This window comes from Loxodonta africana, chromosome 2 (genome assembly GCF_030014295.1).
Source record: "Loxodonta africana isolate mLoxAfr1 chromosome 2, mLoxAfr1.hap2, whole genome shotgun sequence".
NCBI lineage: Eukaryota > Metazoa > Chordata > Mammalia > Proboscidea > Elephantidae > Loxodonta > Loxodonta africana.
The window spans coordinates 187864079-187888854 of NC_087343.1; the positions used below are offsets into that span (position 1 = coordinate 187864079).

Sequence of the window (24776 nt, forward strand, 5' to 3'; positions counted from 1 at the left end):
TCTGGATTGTGTGTGTAGGTGTGTTTGCATTAGAGGTGGTTAAACAGATACATTGAAGTTCAGTGCTATGCACCGAAACTATTGGTATCATCCTCATCAACATCATCACCGTTATTATTATCATTTTAATTTTTTTATGCAAAGGGGTGGAATGATTTGGGAAAGGCTCCTCTCCTGATCACACTCACCTAGTATCCCAGCTGATTCATTTGGATCACACAGTACTGGGGTTCTCTTGTCCCCTCTTGCTGTCACACAGTTAAGAGACCCTGATTGTTTTCCTTTGGGGCTTCAGCTCTCTCCCAGGTGTGCAAGACCTCCCTACATACTGATGGGCTGAATTAATTAAGAGGATTCATTGTCGCGGATCACTGTGGAGGATTGCATACGGCAAATAAGCCCTGCCACTCACAGTGTTAAGTAGCCCCTCATCAGCCAAGTGCCTCTGATGATTGCACTTATTTTTACACATTTGACCTAGTTTCAAATTGTGTTTCTTCATGCTGCGATTCATTAGCTACATTTTCAACCACCCCGAACGAAGCCGAGGTGACTTTGCCTGGTTTGTGCCAGCGTCTCGGATACGATTTCTCTCTGGAATTAATATGCAGGTCCCCCTGGTGTTCTGTGTTCAGAAGCAATTTCCCATGCAGGCACCTGGCATGCTGCTGGGGTATGGCTGAGTGGTTGCCTCCTGCCTCGGTAGTAAATCTATGTTGATTACCAATTTTTTTCCAAGGATGGAAAGAGAAAGATTCTCCATAGCCTGGGCTGCAGGGGTTCCCTCCGTGCCTCTTTCCCCCATACAGTATTCAGGCTTTGTCTTGTTGCTGGCAGAGATGGGAGTTTGAGCTGCTACACTATAAAGTTTGAGCAGTGTCAACGTCAGAAGTATCTCAGTTGCTAGGGCAAATACATTTTGAATTATCACCCCCACCACCAATTCCTATTTCTAAAAATTTAAAACATGGTGGATGCAGAAGTAAGGTCTCAAACTTACAAAAGGGAGGGGGCCAGGAGGCAAAGGGGTGGCTCACCATTGCCATTCTTATAAAGATTGAGAAGCATAATGTTATTCTATCATTCTGTGACACAGAGGTTTTTTGTTTTTTTTTTTTTTAATAACAGAGAAGCCTTTTCCAAATACAAACCTGCTGCTGGTGTCTTAGTCCATTTCAAGTATCAATCAGTCAGATCGTGTTGGTTTTTGACAGATTCAATACCAAAGTGGGCTCGACACCCCAGTAGGAAAAAAACAATGCTTCTGGTCAGAAGCAAAACAGTGTTATTTTTCATTAACAGCCATTTGCAGGTAACTTGTCCAAACTTCAGTCACACTGCACTACAAATAGAACTAAAAGGCACCCAGCCGGGTTCTCCTATGTGGTAGTGAGAATGAAGACATTAACAAGCTGGTGAAAGTAATTTTGATTGATCCGTGAACTCTAACACACTGACCAACTCCTTATAAAAAGATCATGGTTTCTTTTAGAAAATGATCACTCTCTCTATATGAGGACAAGAATCCGCCCCCCCCCTTTTTTTTCTTTTAAAATGAAACATCGAAGTTTCTCTCAACAAGGTTTAAGACGATGCAACCTTTTCAAGGTAATACCAGGCAACTTGAGCTCTGAGGTTGGTTTTTTGCTCCACTCTCCCACCACCCCCCCTTTAAATTCAAATCAAGCCGTTGGAAATAACAAGTGTTCCCTATCTATGCATTTGGGGGAATCCTGCAGTCTGACAATGGTGGATTTTCCAACACACACACACAAGCTCACAATCCCAGAACTCATGGAAGCCAAAGCTTGAAAAGTAAACTGTTGTCCAAGAGATAATCGCATTTCCTCTGAGAAGCTCATCGATCACAAAAAATAAAACGTCCACCAATCTCTTACCTGGAAGCAGCAGAATTACCTGCAGAGGTCGGCCCCCCTTCCTTGCAAACCAAGCCAGGCTTTGACCAGTGGCAGGATTACTCCAAAAGAAGGAAGAATAAGTCCTTTATACTGTAATTTTCGCTGTGGATATGCAAGAAGTGTAGTGGGTCTGCTCACGTAGGAATAAATAAAAAGCCGAACAAACTGCACAGCAGCTACTATGTGAAAAGAAAAGCCCTCTAGTGGCCACAGGCTGAATTTTTTAAGGAAGGGAGAGAAGGGATGGAGACGGAGGAGTAGAGGGAACACACACGTCCGCACAGGCACATACCCCCAAATTCTCAGATCTCTCTTCCTTGCATTCAGCCTGGCTGGAGATATAAATAACACTAAAGATGATTTCTTGGTTTAAGGTATAAACAGTAATAAAGATAAGTTCTTTGTTTAAGTGGGACCTTGTTAATTTAGCAGTGATGGTGGTGTTCTGTCTGGCTTGAAAAGGACCTGTCATTTTACAAACTCACCACCACCCCCTGGGGGTCTGAGCAGGAGAGAGAATTTAACTCCTGAATGGCCAAAGAGGTCAGTCCAGTGTAGGCTGCAGGTCCCATCAACAAACTGTTTTTGGCTGTTGCTCCTGAGAGTCCCAGCTTTATGTTCCCTGCCACCATTGCATGTTTTCTAAACATTCGTGGTATGTGAGTGTGGTGGCCCCGGCAGGCAGGGGTATGGCCTGTGCAGTTGCACAGGACCCGGGCCTTAGAAGGGTCCCCTGCATGGTTTAGTGCTCCACTGTTGTCAACTTGAACTTCTGAATAATATTTAACAAGGGTCCTGTATTTTCATTTTGCACTGGGCCCTGCCAATTCCCATCCTGCTGACAGAGAAAGCATACTCTCCCTAACTCCCTAATTTAAAAGGATTTAGAAGCAAATGAGGGTCCAGATTTTGGGACCCACTTTGGGGAAAGTGAGCTTGAAGAACATTTGGCTACCCAATGGCTTCCTGTGTAGGAATGCAGAAGTGGCTTCCGGGGGTCATCCAGCTTCCTCCCTCACCACTGTAACTACTGTAAACCTGTAATCTGGGAAGCTCCATGTCTTCCTATTTCTTATACTTTTTTAACAAAGGTTTTTTTTTTTTTTTTTTTTTAACAAAAGCAGCAGTTTGTAATGCCAAACCCATTTTCTTGGTTCAAACACAACACTTCCAAGTCCACCTCTTGGGCATGCATGATGTCCTATACCCTTTAGTTGTAGGGGCATTACAGCAGCCATGCCATTGCTCCCAAGCCTGTCCTTGGCCAACCTACAATGGAACTTCCTTTTGTTAAGATGGCAGCCCCAGTGGAATCTTGTAGAAAGTAGTCATGAGCAGCTTCTCACCTCTGGTGGAATTTCGGTCAATGTTTCCTTTACCAGGTTTCCAGAGTAAAACCATTCGGAGTTGCTATTGAGTCAACTCCTGCTCATGGTGACTCCACATGTGTCAGAGTAGAACTGTGCTCCATAGGGTTTTCAATGACTGATTTTCTTCGGGAATAGGTCACCAGCTTTTCTTCTGAGGGATCTCTGGGTGGACTTGAACCTCCAACCAGGTTAGCAGCTAGGCATGTTAACTGAGGATTCCAGAGTAGATCTTCCTAAATGCTGCTTGCAGACACTAGTACGAACAGCAAACACACTCTGATACAGACTTTCTCCATTCCCACCTCTAGAATCTGGGAGGGAAATAGCAGAAAATGGTGTGGTGAGATCTTCAGACTCATGAAAGGCTATGGTCTTGCTCCTCTGATCCCACAGGTCCTTCCAAATCCACCTCCTCTCTAAGTCCTGTGTTGATTTCCCCCTTGTCTGAATTCCTCTGGCACTTGGTCTGGGTCACCAAGGGTCTTGTACTTTGTTTCCTCTTGGACGTTAATCATGCTTGCCCAATTAGATCATAACTCCTGAAGAACAAAGGCCATCACTTCCCATTCTTTTTATCCACCACAGCCCTTAGCAAGTGCTGGGCTGTGGTAGGTGGTGAGTTCTCTTTGGTTGACTCATAGTGGTCCAGCAACTGATCCTTTTACATAGAACTTGAATACATTTCAAGGTGCTATGGGGGAAAACAGTTTGATCGTTCCTTAAAATGTCGAACATAGAACTACCATATGATCCAGCAATTCCACTCCTGGCTATATACCCAAGAGAAGTGAAAGCAGGTACATAAACAGAAGCCTGTACCAATGTTCATTGCAGCACTATTCACAACAGCCAAAAGGTAGAAAAATACCTAAGTGTCCATCAACAGATGAATGGATAAACACAATGTAGTACATATATACAATGGAGTATTACTCTGCCATAAAGAGAAATGAAGCCCTGATCTGTGCTGCAACAGGGATGAATCCTGAAAACATTATGCTGAGTAAAATAAGTCAGTCACAATAGAATAAAGATTGTATGATCCCACTTATATGAAATAAGCAAATGTATAGTGCCCAAGGATTAGTAATGATTACCAGGGGTGGGTGGGAGGGGGGAAATCATTACTTAGGGATCACTGAGTTTCTATTAAGGGTGGTGGGATAATTTGGATAAAGGATAGTGGTGATGGTGGCATAACATGATAAACAGAATTGATGTCACTGAACTGTACATGTAAAAAATGTTCAATTACCAAATGTTTTGTAATATATTTTTTTTACCAAAATAAAAGGGAAAAAGTGTTATGGAAGCCATTTGATTCTTTTGAAACTCGACAGAGGATAGAAATGCAGTGGATTATTAGTCCCATTTTACGGAGCAGATGACTGGAGCTTAAACCAAAAAAAAAAAAAAAAAAACCAAACCACTGCTGTCAAATTGATTCCAACTCATAGTGACCATATAGGACAAAGTAGAACTGCCCCACAGGATTTCCAAGGCTGTCATCTTTACGGAAGCAGACTACCACATCTTTTTGCTACGGAGCAGCTGGTGGGTTTGAACCCCCAACTTTTCAGGTAGAAGCCCAGTGCTTTAACCACTATGGCACCAGGGCTCCTTAACTGAGGCTTAGATGTGTAAAATTATTTATCAGGAAAGGAACCCCTCTTAAGATCCTCTTTAGGATCTCAATGTAGGACAGAGCCCCTGATGCCCAGCACAGTACTTTTTTCTCCCCCCACAAGCTGCAGAGGAGGTAAAGTTTTCTCATCTTTCTTCCCCAAGCAGCTGTGAGCCTGAGGAAGGAATGGATTGTGTCTTATTTTCTGTATAATTATAGAAAGCTCCTATTAAAGTCTCAGGCACGTAGAAAGTTTTTAATAAGCAATATTTAAATGAATGAACCATAAGGAGATATTTCCTCATGGGGAAGTTTTCACGTGCTGATCTGGTAAGGAGAGATTCTCCATCCCTTTCTACACTTTCTACACTCATCTGGGATGGTGGGGGTGTGTTCTAGTTTGAAGTCAAGGAAACGGAGAGGATGAATCCCATGGTCCCTGCTCCACTATTTCATGGTATTTGTTCTTTATTTCTTGCAGAGTCACTTTGTGGCATGTATGACAGCCATCTTAAATCAGATGGGTGACCAGCACTATTCCTCCTATATTGAGACCTTCCAGACCAGCTCTGAACTTGTGGTGAGTCTACAAGGTGCTGAGGGTGGGGTGGGGGAGATGTGGTGCCCTCTGTGTTCTCAGGAGCATAGGACAAGGAGGGCTTTATTCTCTGCCCATAAGAACTTGCATATGTCTGTATCTACATTTATAAACATGTCAGGCTCACTCCTGAATTCTCATTCCCATCTAGACTTGTAAATCTCACTTCTAGAATACGTCTTCAGTCCATATCAGCAACAAGACCTAAATGTCTAGAATGTAATCTAGATATGTCTCAACAAATATTGGTTAATGAATCATGGGCATCTGGGGACCTAAGAGCATAAGTGTTGAAATCAGACAGTCCTGGGTTTGAGTCCAAGATTTGTCACTGGTTAGCAGTGTGACCATGAGCAAGTTAACCTCTTTTGAGCTTCACTCTCCCCATCTGTAAAGTGAGGATAATGCCATTTTTGTCATATAGTTGTTAAGGGATTAAATGAGAGCACAGAGCCCATCACATATTAAGTGCCCAGTAGAAGATACCTAATATGTATTTTAAAATATATAATAGTATAGTAAGTACAATAGAATATGATACAATGCAGTATAATATAGACAGGAAGTTGGATATTGGGTGGAGGAAATTGGCCTCTGAGGCCCCTACTTCTCCTCTCCTCTGAGGACTTGTTTGCTCCAGGACTGTTGCCTGTGGCCTCTGGGTTCATATCTCTGCAGCAGATGATTTCATCAAAATGGAGCCCAGCCCAGGCTGTCCCTGGAGTGCAACATAGCACCTTTGCCCTCAGCATGGTCACCCAGACACTGGTCAGTCTGGTTCCAGCCTTTGTCATTGTCTCCTTCCTACTGTCAGATTCAGGAGTCCTGCTGCCAGAGGCACACTCTGCATGCTTCTTGGCGGGACCAAGGGCACCAGAGTTGGACCAGCCTCAGAGAGTGGCCCATAGAAAGGGAATCATTACACAGCCAATATCCTACTCCATCTTTTCAGCAGTGAGATGGTCTCCCCCATCAGGGTAAGATTTGCAAGACATTGAGCCTTTTTGGGGAGATACAAAAAGTAAAGTGGAAAAACATACCTTACTCATGAATAAGAATATTCAACATTGTGATGAAAATATCTATTCTACCTAAAGTGATCTACAGGTACAATGCAATCTCAATCCAAATTCTAATGACATTTTTTAATGAGATGGAGAAACAAATCACCAACTTTACATGGAAAAAGAAGAGGCCCCGAATAAGCAAAGCATTACCAAAAAAGAAGAACAAAGTGGGAGGCCTCACACTACCTGATTTTAGAACCTATTCTACTGCCTTGGTAGTCAAAACAGCCTGGTACTGGTACAACAACAGATACATAGACCAATGGAACAGAACTGAGAATCCAAACGTAAATTCATCCACCTATGAGCAGCTGATATTTGACAAAGGCCTAAAGTCGATTAAATGGGGAAAAGACAGTCTCTTTAACAAATGGTGCTGGAATAACTGGATATCCAGCTGCAAAAAAAAGAGAAAGAAAGAAAGAAACAAGACCCATATCTCACACTATGCACAAAAACTAACTCAAAATCTATCAAAGACCTAAATATAAAATTTAAAATGGTGAGGATCATGGAAGAAAAAAAAAGGGACAAAGCTAGGAGCCCTAATACATGGCATAAACAGAATACAAAACATAACTAACAATGTAGAAATACCAGAAGAGAAACTAGATAACTGGGAGCTCCTAAAAATCAAACACTTATGCTCATCAAGAGACTTCACCAAAAGACTAAAAAAACAATCTACAGACAGGAAAAAAATTTTTGGCTGTGACATCCAATCAGGGTCTAATATCTAAAATCTACAAGATACTGCAAAACTTCAACAACAAAAAGACAAATAACCCAATTAAAAATGGGCAAAGGACATGAGCAGACACCACCAAAGAAGACATCCAGGTGGCTAACAAATACTTGAAGAAATGCTCATGATCATTAGCCATTAGAGAAATGCAAATCAAAACTACAATGAGATACCATCTCACCCCAACAAGGCTAGCACTAATCCAAAAAACACGAAATAATAAGTGTTGGAGAGGTTGTGGAGAGACTGGAACACTTATATACTGTGGTGGGAATGTAAAATGGTACAACCACTTTGGAAACCTGTTTGGTACTTCCTTAAAAAACTAGAAACAGAGCTACCATACAATCTAGCAATCCCACTCCTTGGAATATATCCTAGCAAAATGAGAGCCCTCACACAAAAAGGTATGTGCACACCCACATTCATTGCTACACTGTTCAGAATAGCAAAAAGATGGAAACAACCTAGGTGCCCATCAATGGATGAATGGATAAAAAAATTAGGTATATTCACACAATGAAATACTGCAGAATGATAAAGAACAGTGATGAATCCACGAAACACCTCATAACATGGATAAATCTGGAAGGCATTATGCTGAGTGAAATTAGTCAGTAGCAAATGGACGAATATTGTATAAGGCCACTGTTATAAGAACTCAAGAAAAGCTGTAAACACAGAAGAAAACATTCCTTGATTTTTACGAGGGTGGGGACAGAGGGAGAGGAGATTTCATTAACTATGTAGTAGACAAGAATTATCTTAGGTGAAGGTAAGAATAACACACAGTACACGGGAATTCAACACAACTGGACTAAATCAAAAGTTAAAAAGTTTCCTGAACACAACCACTTCAAGGGACAGTGTAGCAGGGGCAGGGGTCTGAGGATCATGGTTTCAGGGAACATCTAGGTCTGTTGGCACAACAAAGTTTATTAAGAAAATGTTCTGCATCCCACTTTGGTGAGTGGCGTCTGGGGTCTTCAAAGCTTTCGAGTGGCCATCTAAGATGCGTCAATTGGTCCCAACCCACCTGGAGCAAAGGAGAATGAAGAACACCAGAGACATAAGGAAAATATTAGCCTAAGAGACAAAAGGGTTACATAAACCAGAGACTCTATCAGCCTGAGACCAGAAGAACTAGATCGTGTCTGGCTACCATGAATGACCGCCCTGACAGGGAACATAACAGAGGGAGTCCCTGATGGAGCAGGAGAAAAGTAGGGTGCAGAACTCAAATTCTAGTAAAAAAAAAAACACAGACTTAATGGTCTGACTGAGACTGGAGGGATGAAGACATGGCCCCTGGACTCTCTGTTAGCCCAGAACTGAAACCATTCCCGAAGCCAGCTAAGACATAAAATGATAGTCATGAAGAGTGTGCTTCTTAGTTCAAGTAGATACACGAGACTAATTCGGTAGCTCCTGTCTGGAGGCAAGATGAGAAGGCAGAAAGGGATAGAAGCCAGTTGAATTGACACGGGAAATCCAGGGTGGAAACGAGGAATGTGCTGTCACATTATAGGAATAGCAACTAGGGTCACATAACAATGTGTGTATAAATTTTTGTGTGAGAAACTAACTTGAGCTCTAAACTTTCACCTAAAGCACAATAAAAAATAAATAAAAAGAAAGCTGAGTTTATGTTACGAGTTTATGTTAATGAGGAACAATTCGAAAAAGGAGGGTGAGAATGGCTGCAGAACTTGAAGTATGTAATCAATGTCACTGAATTGTACATGCATAAATTGTTGAATTGGTGTAATTCTGCTGTGCTTAGTCTCAACCACACACAAAAAAAAGAAAAATGAATTATTGAAAAACATGAAACAACAATAAAAAAAAAGGCTGAATAACCTAGATTTCCCGCCCTACCTCCAACTTCTCTGGTTCTTGGGATATAGACATAGAAAGGATGGAGTCCTAATTTTTGATGGTCTATGGAAGGAAATAGAGGGGAAGGAAGGTAGAAAAAGGAGTTCTTATTTATTAAACACATCCATTTTCTTATATAATTTTCAGAACAGGGTGACGTAGGTGTTAGTAGTCTCATTTTATAAGGTCAGCAGTTCAAGTCCACCAGGTGCTCCTTGGAAACCCTATGGGGCAGTTCTACTATGTCCTATAGGGTTGCCATGAGTCGGAATCAACTCGATGGCAACGGGTTCGGTTTGGTTTGTTATAATCTGCTTGCTCAAGGCCACATAGCTGGGATGTGGCAGAGCTGGGATATGAACTTCTGCCCTAACCCTTGCTCCATGCTACAACCTCTCATCCAGAAGCCAGGTTTTTCATCTCTGATCCAGAATCCTTCTTCATTCCCAGAGGGAGGTGATGTGCTTGTGACAATATTCACACTTGCCCAGGTGACGTCAAGGATGAAAAATTACGACACCACTATCATCAAACACTTACAGAGCATTTGGAATGGGCCACGCTCTGTGCTGAGCACCTTAGGCTGTTGTTGTTAGCTACAATTGATTTGGCCCCTGACTCATGGCAACCTCATGCACAACAGAACAAAACACCGCCCCGTCCTGCACCATCCGCATGATTGGTTATGGATCCAACCATTGTGATCGTAGGGTTTTCATTGGCTGGTTTTCAGAAGTAGATTGCCAGGCCGTCTTAGTCTGGAAGTTCCACTGAAACCTGTTAGCATCATAGCAACACATGAGCTTCCACTGACAGGTGACGCTGCTCATGAGGTGCACTGGCTGGTAATAGAACCTGGGTCTCCCGCGTGGGAGGCAAGAATGCTACTACTGAACCACTAATGAACTCTGATCGTCTTGTAGACACTATTCTTTCAATTGTCACAGAAACCCTGCAAAGGAGATGTCATTCCCATTCTGCCGATGCAGAAACTGGGACATAAAGCATTGAGGTAATTTTCCCTAGAAGCAAAGATTATTAGAAAGGAACCAATCCCATTTTCATAACTCTGCAATTTAACTTAAAGCAGTGATTTTCAAATTATGTTCCTCCCAGCTTCACTATCCTCTACAATGAACACACACACTTCAACCAGAGCTCTTTTTCTATTTTATGTGTTAGATTCCAGGTAAGATTTCCTTTGAACAAAGGATTCTGCTGTTAAAATAATTTGAAAACCACTGTCTTAAAGAAAGAACTCTGAACTGGCTTTCTATGGGTTTTACATTTTACGTGAGGGATACAAGTGGTATGATTTCAATTCCTGCAGCTCAGAGAGTCCCAGTGTCAGTAATGTTGATCTTTCCTGCCTGGGTTGGCCTTGGAACTCAGGTTCTCCAAGGATGTAGAACAAGTTCTGTCCGTGGCAAAGTCTGATGGTGTATATCGAGGCCCACTTCCTCAAATGAGAGGAAGAGAGTGGCTGTAGCTGTGCTTCCTCTAATCTGCTCCTGTGCATGTGTGTAACATATAAATTAGCTGTATTTACAGTACTGCTAATTAGATGTTCATTTTAATAATAGTTTGTTTGCTCAATGACTTAAGATGCTTTCATATAGTGGAGGTTATTTCCTTCTCAAATACATATTTGGGGAAATGATTTTAAAATTGCCACATCAATGAGTGCAATGAATACAATGAATGCATTTACTGCTTTATTCCCAAAGACAGAATTAATAGTGCTTTATTTTGAGAGCATTTTCACATTCCGTATTCATCTTCCACTCGTATTAGTGACACCGTCTCCCAGTAACCAACTTTTAGCTTCCATTTAAAATCCACTACTACTGGTTCCATTGTATTTATTTGGCAAAAAGCTGGGCCTCTTCCTTTTCTCCCCCTTCAGAAAATCATAAATAAAATATTTAAAGAGCCAACAAGATCTGGGCACTTCCAGTCAGTCCCTGTAACAGAAGATAAGGGATGTATTTTTGCTTTACCATTTCAGGACTTCCTGATGGAGACATTCATCCTGTTCAAGGACCTCATTGGGAAGAATGTGTATCCTGGAGACTGGATGGCCATGAGTATGGTTCAGAACAGGTGAGCTGTCACCCACTCCCAAAAGGCCACCTCGCTCCCACAGTCACTTCAAGGAGCACTGGTGAAGAACAGAGGGGATAGTTTCTCCCTAGTGAAAATAAATTAAGGTATAACAGATCCTTTCTTCCTACATTTAAACCCCAGTGAACTCCTCACCAATATTGAACCTGCTTTTTTTTTTTTAACTTCTCATGTCTTTTTACATACTGAACTGGCTACTCATAAAGCTCTTGCCACCTTCTTCATTCTTCAAGTACCAGTTAAAATGTTATACTTTGTCTATGAAGCCTTCCCTCCATTTTCAAGGTAGAAGAGCTTAAGAAAGCATTATTAAAAATATATTCTGAGACATAAGGTAAAATAAAGTTTAGGGAGCATTGGATTAACTTGCTTTGAAGGAGTTTCTATACTGCAGGACTGCTCTGAGCCTTTAATAAGCTAACGTGAATCTCTAAAAAGAGGAGTTAGGATACAGTGTTTCACAGACTTATTTGCCCATGGGACCATTTGGTGTGCGTGTATGTGTGTATGTGTGTGTATCTATATAAAACCTATCACTGTCTCAAGGAGCCCTGATGGCACAGTGGTTAAAGTGCTCAGCTGCTAATCTAAAGGTTGATGGTTAGAACCCGCCAGCTACACCATGGGAGAAAGATGTGGCAGTCTGCTTCCATAAAGATTTACAGCCTTCGAAACCCTATGAGGCAGTTCTACCCTGCCCTACAGGGTCATTATGAGTCAAAATTGGCTTGATGGCAATGGGTTTCTTTGCTTTGTTTTGTTTTTGGATTTCCGGTTCATATAATACCAGTGTAACCCAGGTATAACTCAGATCCCTCATGGTCCAGCACTACATTAGATAAAAACAATTGTATGCAGTTTCAATCCTTACTGCTATCTCTCAAATAATATCATTTCACCAAAGCAAAACCCAAATCTTAACACTCAGCAATATTCTCTAATATTTCATTTCTCCATTCCTCTGGTTCTCGATATCTTTCATATTCCGTGGGTTCCCGAAGTGTGTCTCAGAACCTTATTCTCAATTCTTACCCACAGACTTCTTTAAAACTGAATCTTCTTGGCGTCTCTCTTTTCTTTCTCTCTCCCTTTCCTTTGGCTTTTTGTAGTTGTTTTAGGCCTTTCCATGGAAAGATTGTCATTCCGTTCCAGCTTCTCATTTCAACCTATTGCCCTGGTTCTATATGACAAAAGCCAGGCATTGGCTGGCCAAGACAGAAATCTCCCTACAGGATGGAAGAAGAGAAGAAGTTGAAGAAGCAAAAGCAGAATTCTCTTTGGTGGAAGGAAAAGATGGAGGACTATAAACATTTATTTATTAATAATTTTATCATTAGATACAGTCTGAGAATTTCTTTCTCATGTATGCCTAAGAGCTGACTCCAGTCCCAGGTTGCCTCCATCCCTTACCTTTTTGTCTTCTGAAAAACTGCCCTCCCACTACCTGGATACCTAAGTGCCCAGCCATGTGGCCTCCAGGGGGTTTGGGGCCAGCTTTAGGGACTGGTAAAGGGGAGGAGAGGTTTGTCAAGGCAGAAAGAAGTGTCAGTCTGTGCATTACTGCTTATGGTGTCAGAGAGCATTCTTAACCTGGGCTAGCCTTGCCCTGCTCCTATCAGGCAGAGTGAGAGGCTGGCCATTGCATTAAAGTGTTGGTGGGAATTAGGCCCAGGCCACATCGTGACTCAGAGGCAGACCCCTCTCTAGCCTTTATGTCTGGACTAACTTCACGGTCCTGTGGCTTGTGCTGTCCCGTGAGGCCCTGCATTCAGAAGGTCCTCATTCTTGGTTTAATGCTCTGCTACCGCCATCTTGAATTTCTTAATAATTTTTTTTAATAAGATGCCTTGCCATTTGTGTTTTGCACTGAGCCCCACAAATTGTGTAGCTGGGCGCACTTTATGTCAGTGTTCAATCATCTCAGATTGCAGTGGCTGCCACCTCCTAAACTGCATGTGGGCCCCTTCAATGTTTGCCAGCTGCTCAGTAGTGTCTTGGGGCCTTGCCAAATTCCATGAAGCACCCAGGAGATGCAAGACCGGTCTTTTCAGCTCACCTTACATTTCAGGCACACTCAGCTTCTCACTGTTAGCTACCTGCTCGTAAAAAAAAGCCATAGCTCCGCCTAAATGTCTCTCCTCCCTTCTAGAACAGACTTGACGTAAAAGCATCTTTCAAATCTTTGACCGTTTAATCCCTCCTTTTTTTTTTTTTTTTTTTTTGTGGGTGCTGCTAGGACTCCCTCACAGAGGGCAATGTGCTCCCTCCTCTGGCTTCCATTGTTGTTGTTGTTAGCTGCCGTCAAGTCAGCTCTGACTCATGGCAACCTCATGTGCAATGGAATCAAACATTGCCAATCTACACTATGTTCACGATTGTGGGTGTGCTTGAGTCCATTGTTGCAGCTCTTGTGTCACAGGTGCCCCTGGTATAGCACTTCCCCACGGTCCTCTAATTGTCTCTTCACCCGGCTCCTTCTACCACTAGAGAATAAGCTGCTTGACGGGAAGCACCATGTCTGATTTACCTCTGTGCCTCCAAGTTCTTAGCACAGAGCCTGACATTCATAAATGTGCATAATTAACTCTGTGTATTCAACAGGTACCTACTTACTAATTTGGGTTTTTAAGAAATCCAATTCAAGCTTGCCTAGCCAAAAAGAAAATTTATTGATTCAGATAACAGAAAAATCCCAGAGGTATAGGTTTAGGCAAGGGTGTATCTAGGTGCTCAAAAGTATTGTAAGGAATCTATGTCTCCACCTCAGCTTTTATCTCTATTGGCTTCATTCTCAGGGAGACGCTCCTTCTGTGGTGGGAAAAGTGGGCTTCAGAAGTTCTAGATATGTATCTTGTTAGATTAACAACCCCAGTAGGAAGAAAGAGCTTCTTCTTCAAAAGGTCCACCAAAAGTCCCCAGGCTAATCTCCAAAGGTCTGGTGTAAGCTACCTGCCCATCCATTAACTTCTGTGGCCAGCAAAATGAAATAATGCTGTTTAGTCAGGCTTGGGTCACATGACCCACTTTTGGAACTGGGGGTGTGTGGTCAGTTCTGCCTAAACCACAAAGTCTGGGAGCAAGGGGGAGGTATGAGGGAGTAGTTCTTCAAAGGGAAATCAAAAGGTTGTTACCAGAAGGAGGAATGGGTGATGGGCAGGCAGATGCATAGATGTCCACCACTGATATTAGGGCCTGGGGAGCAGGATCCCAGAGATGCTAGAGCCCTGGCCAGGCCAGCTTCCCCTTCTGAGCTGCAGACACAGTTGTTCTGGGGGAGGCACAGGCTGATCCACAGGGGAGTGCTTTGCGGGCAAGTCCCCTCCTGAAATCCCAGCTAGCTACAGGCTTTAGTCATTTTGGGTATAGGCCCCCAGAGATGACACAATAATCTTTGCTTCTTTATACCTAGAGAATTAGAATATAATTTTCTAAGAGGCCTAAGAAAATGGAATTGTCTCTTAAATAGAAACATTTGTATCTCTTAAGGACCTGCTGAGTACTTCAGTCTCCACATTAAAGAAAAGTTAGGTTTTTAGGAGCACAGCTTCCAGACTCCTTAACTGTGCCTTAATTGTCCTTTTCTGATCTGTAAAATGGGGGAGAATAACAGCCTCTATGTCATGGGTTGTGCGTGTGTGTATGAGAGGATAAACTGAGTTATTTTATTATCAGAGTGTGTGGTACCTAGGAGAACACAATAAGAACTGGTGTTACCATCACCAGGCGAGTAGTAAAATATCTGCCTAACGTCAAACAGAGAACTTCCTGGGTGATGCAAATGGTTAACATGCTCTGCTGCTAACTCAGAGGTTCGCAGTTCAAATTCATCCAGAGGTGCCTTGGAAGAAAGGCCTTGCAATCTCCTTCTGAAAAATCAGCCATTGAAAAGCCCATGGAGCACAGTTCTACTCTGACACAAATGTGGTTGCCATGAGTCAGAGTCGATATGACTGCAGCTGGAACTGGTAATGTCAGAAAAAAGGATTGCTTTTCTCCTTGTAGACACATAGCTGAGTTTATAGACATTCCTTCATCTTCAGGTTGTAATAGGTCTCTGGGTGGCCCAAAGAGCTTACACTTGACTACTAACCGAAAGTTCGAACCCACCCAGCAGCACGAAGAAGAAAGGCCTGGTGACCTACTTCCATAAAGATTACAGCCAAGAACACCCTGATTGGGGGCGGGGGAGTTCTGCCCTGTAACACATGGGGTTGCCACGAGTCAGCGTAGACTCAATGGCAACAGCTTTTTTTCTTTTGCTTCAGGTTATAATGATCCCTTACATTTATGAAGCACTTGGAATTTTTTCACTGTTTTTGCATTTTGTGTGATATTATAATGGCTAAAATTTATTAAGCGCCTTGATCTATCACTGTTATAAGTGCTTTACATGAATTAGCTCATTTAATCCTTGCAACAACTTTGCTACGAGACCTAGTGTAATCCCTATTTTATATATAAGGAAAGGGAAGCCCAGTATAGGTAAGTGATTTACTCAATACTGCATCGCTAATAAGACGCAGAGAGGTCATTTGATCAGAGCCCAGGCCCTTTACCTCTACTGCTTTTTACCGGTTGCTGTTAAGTCAGTTCTGACTCATGGTGACGCCACGTGTGCCAGAATGGTACTCCACAGGGTTTTCAATGACTGATTTTTTTCAGAAGTAAAGGTGTCTTTCTTTCAAGACACCTCTAGGCGGGCTCAAACCTCCAATCTTTTAGTCAGTAGCTGAGTGTTTTATCTGTTTGTACCACCTAGAGAGTCCAGCCTGTACCACTACACCCTGTATACAGTAAGGCTCAAATTATTACCTGCATTGTACATATGTGCTGAGGCCCGAAGAGGTGAAATGACTTGTCCAAGGTCATTCAGCTAGTTAGTGGAAGATTTCCACATAATTTGGACAAACAGAACAGGTACCACGACTTAGCCCAGATCTGTATTCCCCAAACCACCATTTTCTCTCTCCAAAAATATCTAGCCCAAGTTCGACTCATGCCTGTAACCAAGGCACACTTCACTTGTTAGCTTTGTACATTATCCTAACTACCTTTCTTTCCTGCCTCCCTTCCCTTCCGCCCTCCCTCTCTCTGTTACTCTCTTTCTCTATCATTATTATTTATGTTATTATAATTTATCTGCTTTTATAATTTCTCTATTATCACTTAGGATTTATGCATGCATATATTATTTGCATACTATTTACTTATTGGCTTGTTGGAGGAGGGGCTGGGGTTTTCCCACTTTGAATGTCTCTTAGCTGTGTACAGTTTTTGTATGCAGACATAGTACATGTCTATTCCAAGAAATACTTCCTGTTAGAGCATTTTTATTTTTGGTAAGATGCAGCATTTGGTAGGATCTGATTTACATGATGTGGTTAATTTTTAAATGATCAAGTTCTTTACATTGCTATAAATTAACGGAATTATGCCTAAGAATTTTTCTTCTTTTTTTTCCTTTTTGTGTGATATTATAATAGCTAAATCTGTAACTTGATCTGGAAATCCAACATTTTGAGGGGGCTTGGAGATTTATACAAATCCTAAAGCCTCTCTAAGTGCAACCAACCAACAAATATTTATTGAGCATCCAGGGTCCTGGGGTGTTCACGGGCCCACACAAGCCATGGCCCCAGAGCACAGGGGGCTTTCAGCCTGATTGGGGAATACAATAAATGTGCCCAGAGAGAGAAGACCAAGTGCTGCAGTCACTGCAGTGAGTTCAGAGCACAGAGAGACTGGAGGCAGCAGAGGCTTGAACTCACAACTGCCTAGGTTCAAATCCTGCCTCCACCATTTACTAGTCATGTGACCTCGGGTTAGACTCAGTTTTCCTCACCATAAAATGGGCCTAATAATAATAACACCTATGACAGAGGATTTTCATGGGGACTAAAATGAAATAATATGTATAAGGTTGTTGGAAGAGTGTTTGGCACATCGCAAACACTCCGTAAATGTTAGCTATTGTTTACATTCCTGTAGTCTGGGAATTTTTATAATATTTTACAGAAGACACAAACCTGGGTTGTATCTTATCTACCTTTGTTAGTGCTATATCTCTAGGTCTAGTATTGTCTCAGGAACATAGTAGGGTCATAGTAGTTGATACCACTTCCCCCTCCTCTGACCTACTTCAATTAGTAGATAGTTGTCCTGGAGTTGACTCTGACTCATGGAGAGCTTATGTACAACAGAACAAAACACTGCCTGGTCCTGTGTCATCCTCATGTCTCCCCAGCATGTTCGACTTCATCATTGTGCCTATTGTGCCAGTCCATCCCACCGAGGGTCTCCCATGCTCTTACCGTTCCCCTGTGTCCTAGTTAGCACTACTAAAACAGAAATACTACAAGTGCATGGATGTGGCAAACACAAATTTATTCTATCACAGTTTTGGAGGCTAGAAGTCCAAAATCAGGGTGCTGGCTCTAGGGAAGGCTTCCTCTTTCTGTTGGCTCTGGGAGAAGGTCCTTATCATCAGTCTTCCCCTGGTCTAGGAGCTTGTCAGTGCAGAGACCCTGGATCCAAAGGACACACTCTTCCCCTGGCTCTTCTTGCTTGGTAGTAATGAGGTCCTTCACCTCTCTGCTCGCTTCTCTCTTTAATATCTCAAAAGAGAGAGATTGACATAAGATACAGCCTAATCCCATATATAGTGTTCTGCCTCATTAAAATAACTGCCTCTAACCCTGCCTCATTAACATTATAGAGGTAAGATTTACAACGCATAGGATAATAACATCGGATCACAAAATGGAGGACAATCACACAATACTGGGACTCATGGCCTAGCCAAGTTGACACACATTCTGGGGGGACACAATTCAATCCGTAACACCCTACTTCAGCAAACACGATGTCCTCCTTCAGCAATTGATCCCTCCTGATGACCTGCCCAAAGCAAGCAATTCAGACAATATTTTGTGTTATATATAATTTTTTGTTGGCTAATTTTCAGAAGTAGATCACTTTCTTCCTAGCCTATCTTAGTCTAGAAGCTCTGTTGAAATCCATCCACCATGAGTGACCTTGCTGGTATTTGAGATACTGGTGGCATATCTTCCAGCATCATAGCAACACACCAGCTACCACAGTGCGACAAACTGACAGATGGGTAAAAAAAAAAAAAAAGTTGTCTTAGTCATCTAGTGCTGCTATAACAGAAATATCACAAATGGATGGCTTTAACAAAGAGAAATTCATTCTCTTGCAATCTAGTAGGTTACAAGTCCAAATTCAGTGAGTCAGCTCCAAGGGAAGTCCTTCTCTCTCTGTTAGCTCTGGAGGAAGGTCCTTGTCATCTCTCTTCCGTGGTCGAGGAGCTTCTCAGCACAGGGACCCCAGGTCCAAAGGAAGTGCTATTCTCCCGGCTCTTGTTTCTTGGTGGTATGAGGTCCCCATGTCTCTCTGCTCGATTCTCTCTTTTGTATCTCAAAAGAAATTGGTTTGAAACACAACCAAATCTTGTAGATTGAGTCCTGTCTTATTAACATAACTGCCACTAATCCCAGCGCATTAACATCATAGAGTAGGATTTACAACACATAAGAAAATCACATCAGATGACAAAATGGGGGACAATCACATAATACTGGGGATCATGGCCTAGCCAAGTTGACAGATATTTTGGAGGGACACAATTCAATCCATGACACCTTTGCTGTCACCTTGATTCCTCCGGCTCATGGCAACCCTATAGGACAGAGTAGAACTGCCCCATAGGGTTTCCAAGGAGCGGCTGGTGGATTCGAACCTCCAGCCTTTTGGTTAGCAGCCCAGCTCTTAACCACTCCATCACCAGGGATAGATGGATGGTGGACCTTAATTAGTAGTGACTCCTTTCCTTTTTGTAGTCCCCATCTCCTACAATCCACATTGCTCAGAGGGAGGCCTCTCCATGGTTTCTTTAGCTAGCATAGCATACCTAATTTCTGATGTCTGGCTTGCAGCAGGCTTCTGGATTCCAGGAGCCCACTGAATCCTGTCTGGAATCCTGAGTTTCATGGGAAGTGTCAGGGTCACCTGGGGCCTAGACATGTCCCTGACACTGAGCTGGAATCTGCTGATTCACTCTGACCTCTTGGGCATGGACTATTTTGTGTATTGTGAGGGAAGTGGCTTAAAGGCTCTGGAAGAATGGATTTCTCGGGGCCAGAAAGCAAGAGATAAGAGCTCCCTTTTCCTTGCCAGCTCTTTTATTTCCATCTTACAGCTCCGACCAGTAGAATCAACTACATCCCATGACCCACAGGGCAAGAAGAATGGGATTCAGAGGGGCCCTCTCCCTCCCTTGATGATTCTCACCCAAGAGGGAATACCCTCTTTAATTCACATCATGCAGCCTATGGACATGGGTGGGTAATGTGTTATCACATCTGGGAGAATTATCAGCCCTGGATCCTCCTGTTGCAGAGCTAAGAGGGGACCAGGCAGTTCATGATAACTGTAACAACAGCAGTGGAGACAGTAGTGGTTCAATGGTAGAATTCTCACCTTCCATGTGGGAAACCCAGGTTTGATTCCCAGCCAATGCACCTCATGTGCAGCCACCACCTGTCTGTCAGTAGAGCCTTGCTATGATGCTGAACAGGTTTTAGCGGAGCTTCTGGACTAAGACAAACTAGAAAGGCCTGGCGATCTACTTCAAACATCAGCCAATGAAAACGCCATGGATCACAACAGTCTGATCCACAGCTGATCATTGGGAATGGCCCAGAGCTGAACAGTGTTTTGTTCCCTTGTGCATGGGGTCATCATGAGTCAGGGATGACTTAATGGCAGCTAACCACAATGACTGATATGTATTGAGAATGTCTATGTGCTGAGGCACTGGGCCACTGACTTCATCTACTGTATCTTGATTAATCTTCACACACAGCTCATTTTACAGTTGGGGATGTTGAGATTCACAGAGGTCAAGCAAGGTCAGAGTGCTGAAGAGTGGTCTGGTGGGAATGTGATCTGGACAGGCTTGCTTCAGCACCTGCAGGTGTCTGTGTGAGGTTTCCGCCCTGGGTTCAGCCCAGGGAGTGGTGCATATGGTATCTTTGGGCTTACTCAGGAGGCAACACATAGACAGTATTAGCTGCCTCAGCCAATGAGGATCTGGTCTGTGATGTGAGTTGTTGTCAGGTGCCATCGAGTTGATTCTGACTCACGGTGACCCTATATACAACAGAACTCAGCACTGCCAAGTTCTGCCCCATCCTCATCTTCATCGTTATACTTGAGCTCATTGTTGCAGCCATTGTGTCAGTCCATCTCACTGAGGGTCTAACATTTTTCCACTGACCCTCTACCAAGCATGACGCCCTTCTCCAGGGACTGATCCCTCCTGATAACACGTCCCAAGTATATGAGACAAAGTCTCTCCATCATTGCTTCTAAGGAGCGTTCTGTAAGGTTTGTGGTGTGAAGGGAAGCAGGAAATGAAGGATTGGAGCCAGTTGCATGCAGAGCAGTTTTCAGGATGCAACGAGGGTTTGGTCCCTCCTTCTGCCACCTTCTCCCTACTTGCAGCAGCTGAATTCTCTGTTCCCTGCCCTTTTGCACATGGCTTCTGCTTCCCCACGGACTCATCTGCTCCTGGCTTCTACTCAAGGCCCTCCCTCTCTGTGTTCTCTCTACTTCTGGCCCATGCTGGGCCATTGTATTCTTTCTGGCTGTCCTGATCTTGGACTCCCTAAAAGAATTTGATCTACTACTACCCGGTGTTGGGTGCTCCCATTGGGTGGAACTCTTGCATATATGACTGCTCACAGGCTGAGGCCGGCCCATAAAGACTGTCTGACTGAACTGCTGGTCCTGGGCCCAGTGGTGTGTCATCAAGGCAGCAAGATGATATAGAACAGAGTGAGAAGGGGCTCTGTGCATGGTGGGTCTGCATAGGAGCATGTCTAGCCCTGATCTTCTAAGTAGCTGGTATATCCTTGTGAGTCATTGCAAAGGCTTTAGAGAAAAATGAAACTCAAAATTGGGTCTGGACTCTGACACTTATTAGCTGTGTGAACATGAAAAAAATTGACCTTTCTGAAGCTCAGTTTCCTTGTCTGTTAAATGAATATATCAGTAATAACTACCCCGATTTGTAAAATTAAGTGAAATAATGTCTGTAGAGCACTTAGCACAAGGCATATAAATGTTAACTATCGATGTTTCTATCATTGTGGTTATTAATAAAATGAGCTCATAGTTTGGATTGAAAAGAATTCTAGAGATTTCCTTGTGGACAGAATAGCACAGGAGCTAAGTTTCTAGGCTCTAAAAGCAGGGTACCTTTGTTTAAATTCTTGTTCTACATGTACTGGCTGTGTCGTTGGGAGAGTTAGCTAAAGTCGCATCTCTAAAATGGAAGCAATATCTAATTCACAGGGTTAATGATGTGAGAATTAAAAGAAAGAAAGAGAAGAACCCAGGTAAAGCACTTATCACAGAGCCTAGCACATAGTCAGCCCTTGGCAGCTGTGGCTGTGATTTTTCTTGATCTGTAGCCTGCTAAACATCACAGATGAGATGCAGGAAGCATGAGGTGGAGATCTGATAATAAATATTGTTTTCTGCAGTGCGATTTCATTGTCAATGAGAGTGACAGAAAGAGTTGAGTGTGTGTTCATTCCGATCCACTTCGTCATGTTATCCTTAGGCTTAAGCACAATTATTAAAATAAAAAGAAAGAGAGAAAAAAGAAGGAAGGAACGAAGGCAGAAAAGAAGGAAAATGTGAGGGGATAAAGGCCTGTATTTCCCAACCCAAACCCAAAGTTTAGTAATATTCTGATTCCCAGAGTATAGAGATGGAAGAATCCAGAGAGAGGGAGGAACTTTGATTTACTTCCCCCATACCCTAACTGTGGCCAATCTCGTCATCAGCATAGGGACTGACCAATTCTTGGTCATAGGACTTGCCGCTGAGGACCAAAGTCAAGTTTAGACTGACAACCAAAACAATGACTGGTCCTGGAACTGCTGATAGCTTTCCTGCTGCTGAGAATGTGTAAAACCTCTCTTTTCAGCATCGTATTAGAGATTCTGAGAGGCCTGTACATAATACAACAGCCACTCAGTGCATTTCCATCTGGGGAATCAGATAACTAATCTTTAAGGAAAAAAGATAGATTTTTTCAAAGGTGTGTTCGCAGATGGCAGAAAAGCAAAACCCAAGAAATCTCACTTCATGACAGCCTGACGGGGTGGCGGATTTGGTTGGATTTTAATTTCGGCCTTCACATGGTCCTGCCTGCCTCCAACCTGGTGGCTGGCGGCTCCTTGTCCTCTGTCTGTCCATTTTGCTGTTGGCCCCTGTACGTGCCTTTGGAAGCAGAATGAAGCGATCCAAAGGGTCTGCACCAGTCGTAGCTACCATGTTGCTGTAGTCCCCACGTGCCAGGCACTGTGTTCCCACTTGGTGTGCGTTTCCCCATTAAACCCTACAAAAGGGGTCACATTACTGATATTTCACAAGTGAGGAAACTGAGACTTCAGAGGCAGGTGTTCATGTGTCTCAAATTTGCCCAGCTGGGAAGTGGCAAAGCCAGAAATCATATCCAGTTGTGTGTGCACGTGTGTGTCCAAATCCTGTGCTCCCAATACCTTCTTTGTTCAACATCCATTTAAGTGTTTAATGAACACCTGACCCAGTGCTCCTCACAGACAGTGCCGAATGTAGCAGATGCTATAGGTGCCCTTCCTACGAACTTAAAAAAAAACAGCTGCCATCAAGTCAGCTCTGACTCATGGCAGCCCCATGTGTGTTGGAGTAGAACCATGCTCCACAGGGTTTTTGATAGCTGATTTTTTGAAGCAGATTATCAGGCCTTTCTTGTGAGAAGCCTCTGGGTGGACTTGAACTTCCAACTATTTTGTTAGCAGCCAGACACATATATCAATTGCATCACAAAGGGACTCCCCCTACACTCTTACCTACCCAAAATAGACATGCAATCTCAGTGGGTGTTTTGCATGCATCCTCAGGGCTTCCTACCTCTGCCTTTCTCTGGCTGCAGGACAGCACAAGGCCTACCTGTAGGCCAGACCAGAAGTATCAGAGACTTAATGCCCAGAGGAGCAACATTCAAACAGCCCAACTTCCTCACCTGGAGTGACACCTGTGAGGTGGAGGTGCCTCCTATACAGCCAGAGGTTCTCAAGCAGACTTGAGCAGACAGTAACCTGCTCATCAGTACTTCCTTTATTGGTTCTCATCCTGTGTCAAGTAGGGCAACAGGTGTTTTCTCTAGACCAGACACTCCATAGACAAAGAGTTCTTGATTGTCCACTGCTAATCGAAAGTGATAGACAGTGGTATGGGTAAGATCAAGCCTCTGGCCTCTTAAGATTTTACAAACACACACACCAGTAGAGACTTGGCTGCAGTTGGACACATGGCAGTTAGGAAGCTACTGTGAAATCCAGGAGAGAAGTGATGGTGGCTTGGGTCAGGTTTGTGGTGGTAGCTGCTCCTTGTCCTTTGTCCATTTTGGAGCAATGAAAAATAGTCAAATTCTGGATATATTTTGAAAGTACAGCTAATAGGATTTGTTGACAGACCAGGTACTGGATGTGAGAAAAAGGGAAAAGCCAAGGATGATACCAAGGTTTTTGCTTGTTTGTTTCCCATGAGTAATTGAAATAATGGAGTTGTCCTTCACTGAAATGAGAAGGCCACAGAAAGAACTATTGAGGCGAGGATAAGGGAGTATTAAAAAACCCACTTGCTGTCAAGTCAACTTACGGCGACCCTGTGTATGTCAGAGTAGAACTGTGCTCCATAAGGTTTTCATTGGCTGATATTTTGGAAACAGATTGCTAGGCCCTTCATCTGAGGCACTGCTGGTTGGACTCAAACCTCCAAAATTTAGGTTAGCAGCTGAACATTAACTGTTTATACCGCCCTTAGTGTTTGACATATTAAGTTTGAGATTCCTATTAGTCATTCAAGTAGGGATGTAGAGAGCTGGACTACAAGCCTGGAATTCAGGGAAGAGGTCAGGGATAGAGGTATAAATCTAGGAGTCAAAGGCATGTAGATGGGAGAGTAGATGACATCATGGAGGGAGCTTCTGATCCTAAGGGAAATACAGTCCAGTGTTGGAAACAGATGTTACTAAGTCACAAATGAATCATCCTAGACCATAATGAATACTGGGAGGGAAATTGCAATGAGTATCCTTTGAGGGACACGAAGGTGTAGGAGACCCTGTCCTAAAGAAGCTCATAGTTTAAAAAAAGCGAGGTTTCTGCATTCAGACAGCTAGAGTGTAAAGTATGGGAGTAAAAGAGGTGCAGGAACCAACCTCAAAGATCGAGATGAAGCAGAAACCACTTAAAGCTAGGGACAATGGTTAGAGAGTCCATGAAGAAGGACTCTTTCAACCTGGACCATGAGGGATAGGCAGAATTTTGACACCTAGAGATGAGAGGGAGCAGGATATTCTATACAAAGAAAGA

At 43.1% G+C, this 24776-nt stretch overlaps 1 protein-coding gene across 3 annotated transcripts in view; it reads left to right on the top strand.

Moving 5' to 3' along the window:
- Positions 1 to 24776, top strand: part of DOCK2 (dedicator of cytokinesis 2) — a 558619-nt gene that overhangs the window by 424118 nt on the left and 109725 nt on the right. For all 3 annotated transcript variants that reach the window (XM_010592406.3, XM_064279098.1, XM_023551366.2), the window contains 2 exons: positions 5395 to 5493; positions 11210 to 11304. In XM_010592406.3, coding sequence (XP_010590708.1) covers positions 5395 to 5493; positions 11210 to 11304 — 194 coding nt within the window. The remainder of the gene's footprint in view (positions 1 to 5394; positions 5494 to 11209; positions 11305 to 24776) is intronic.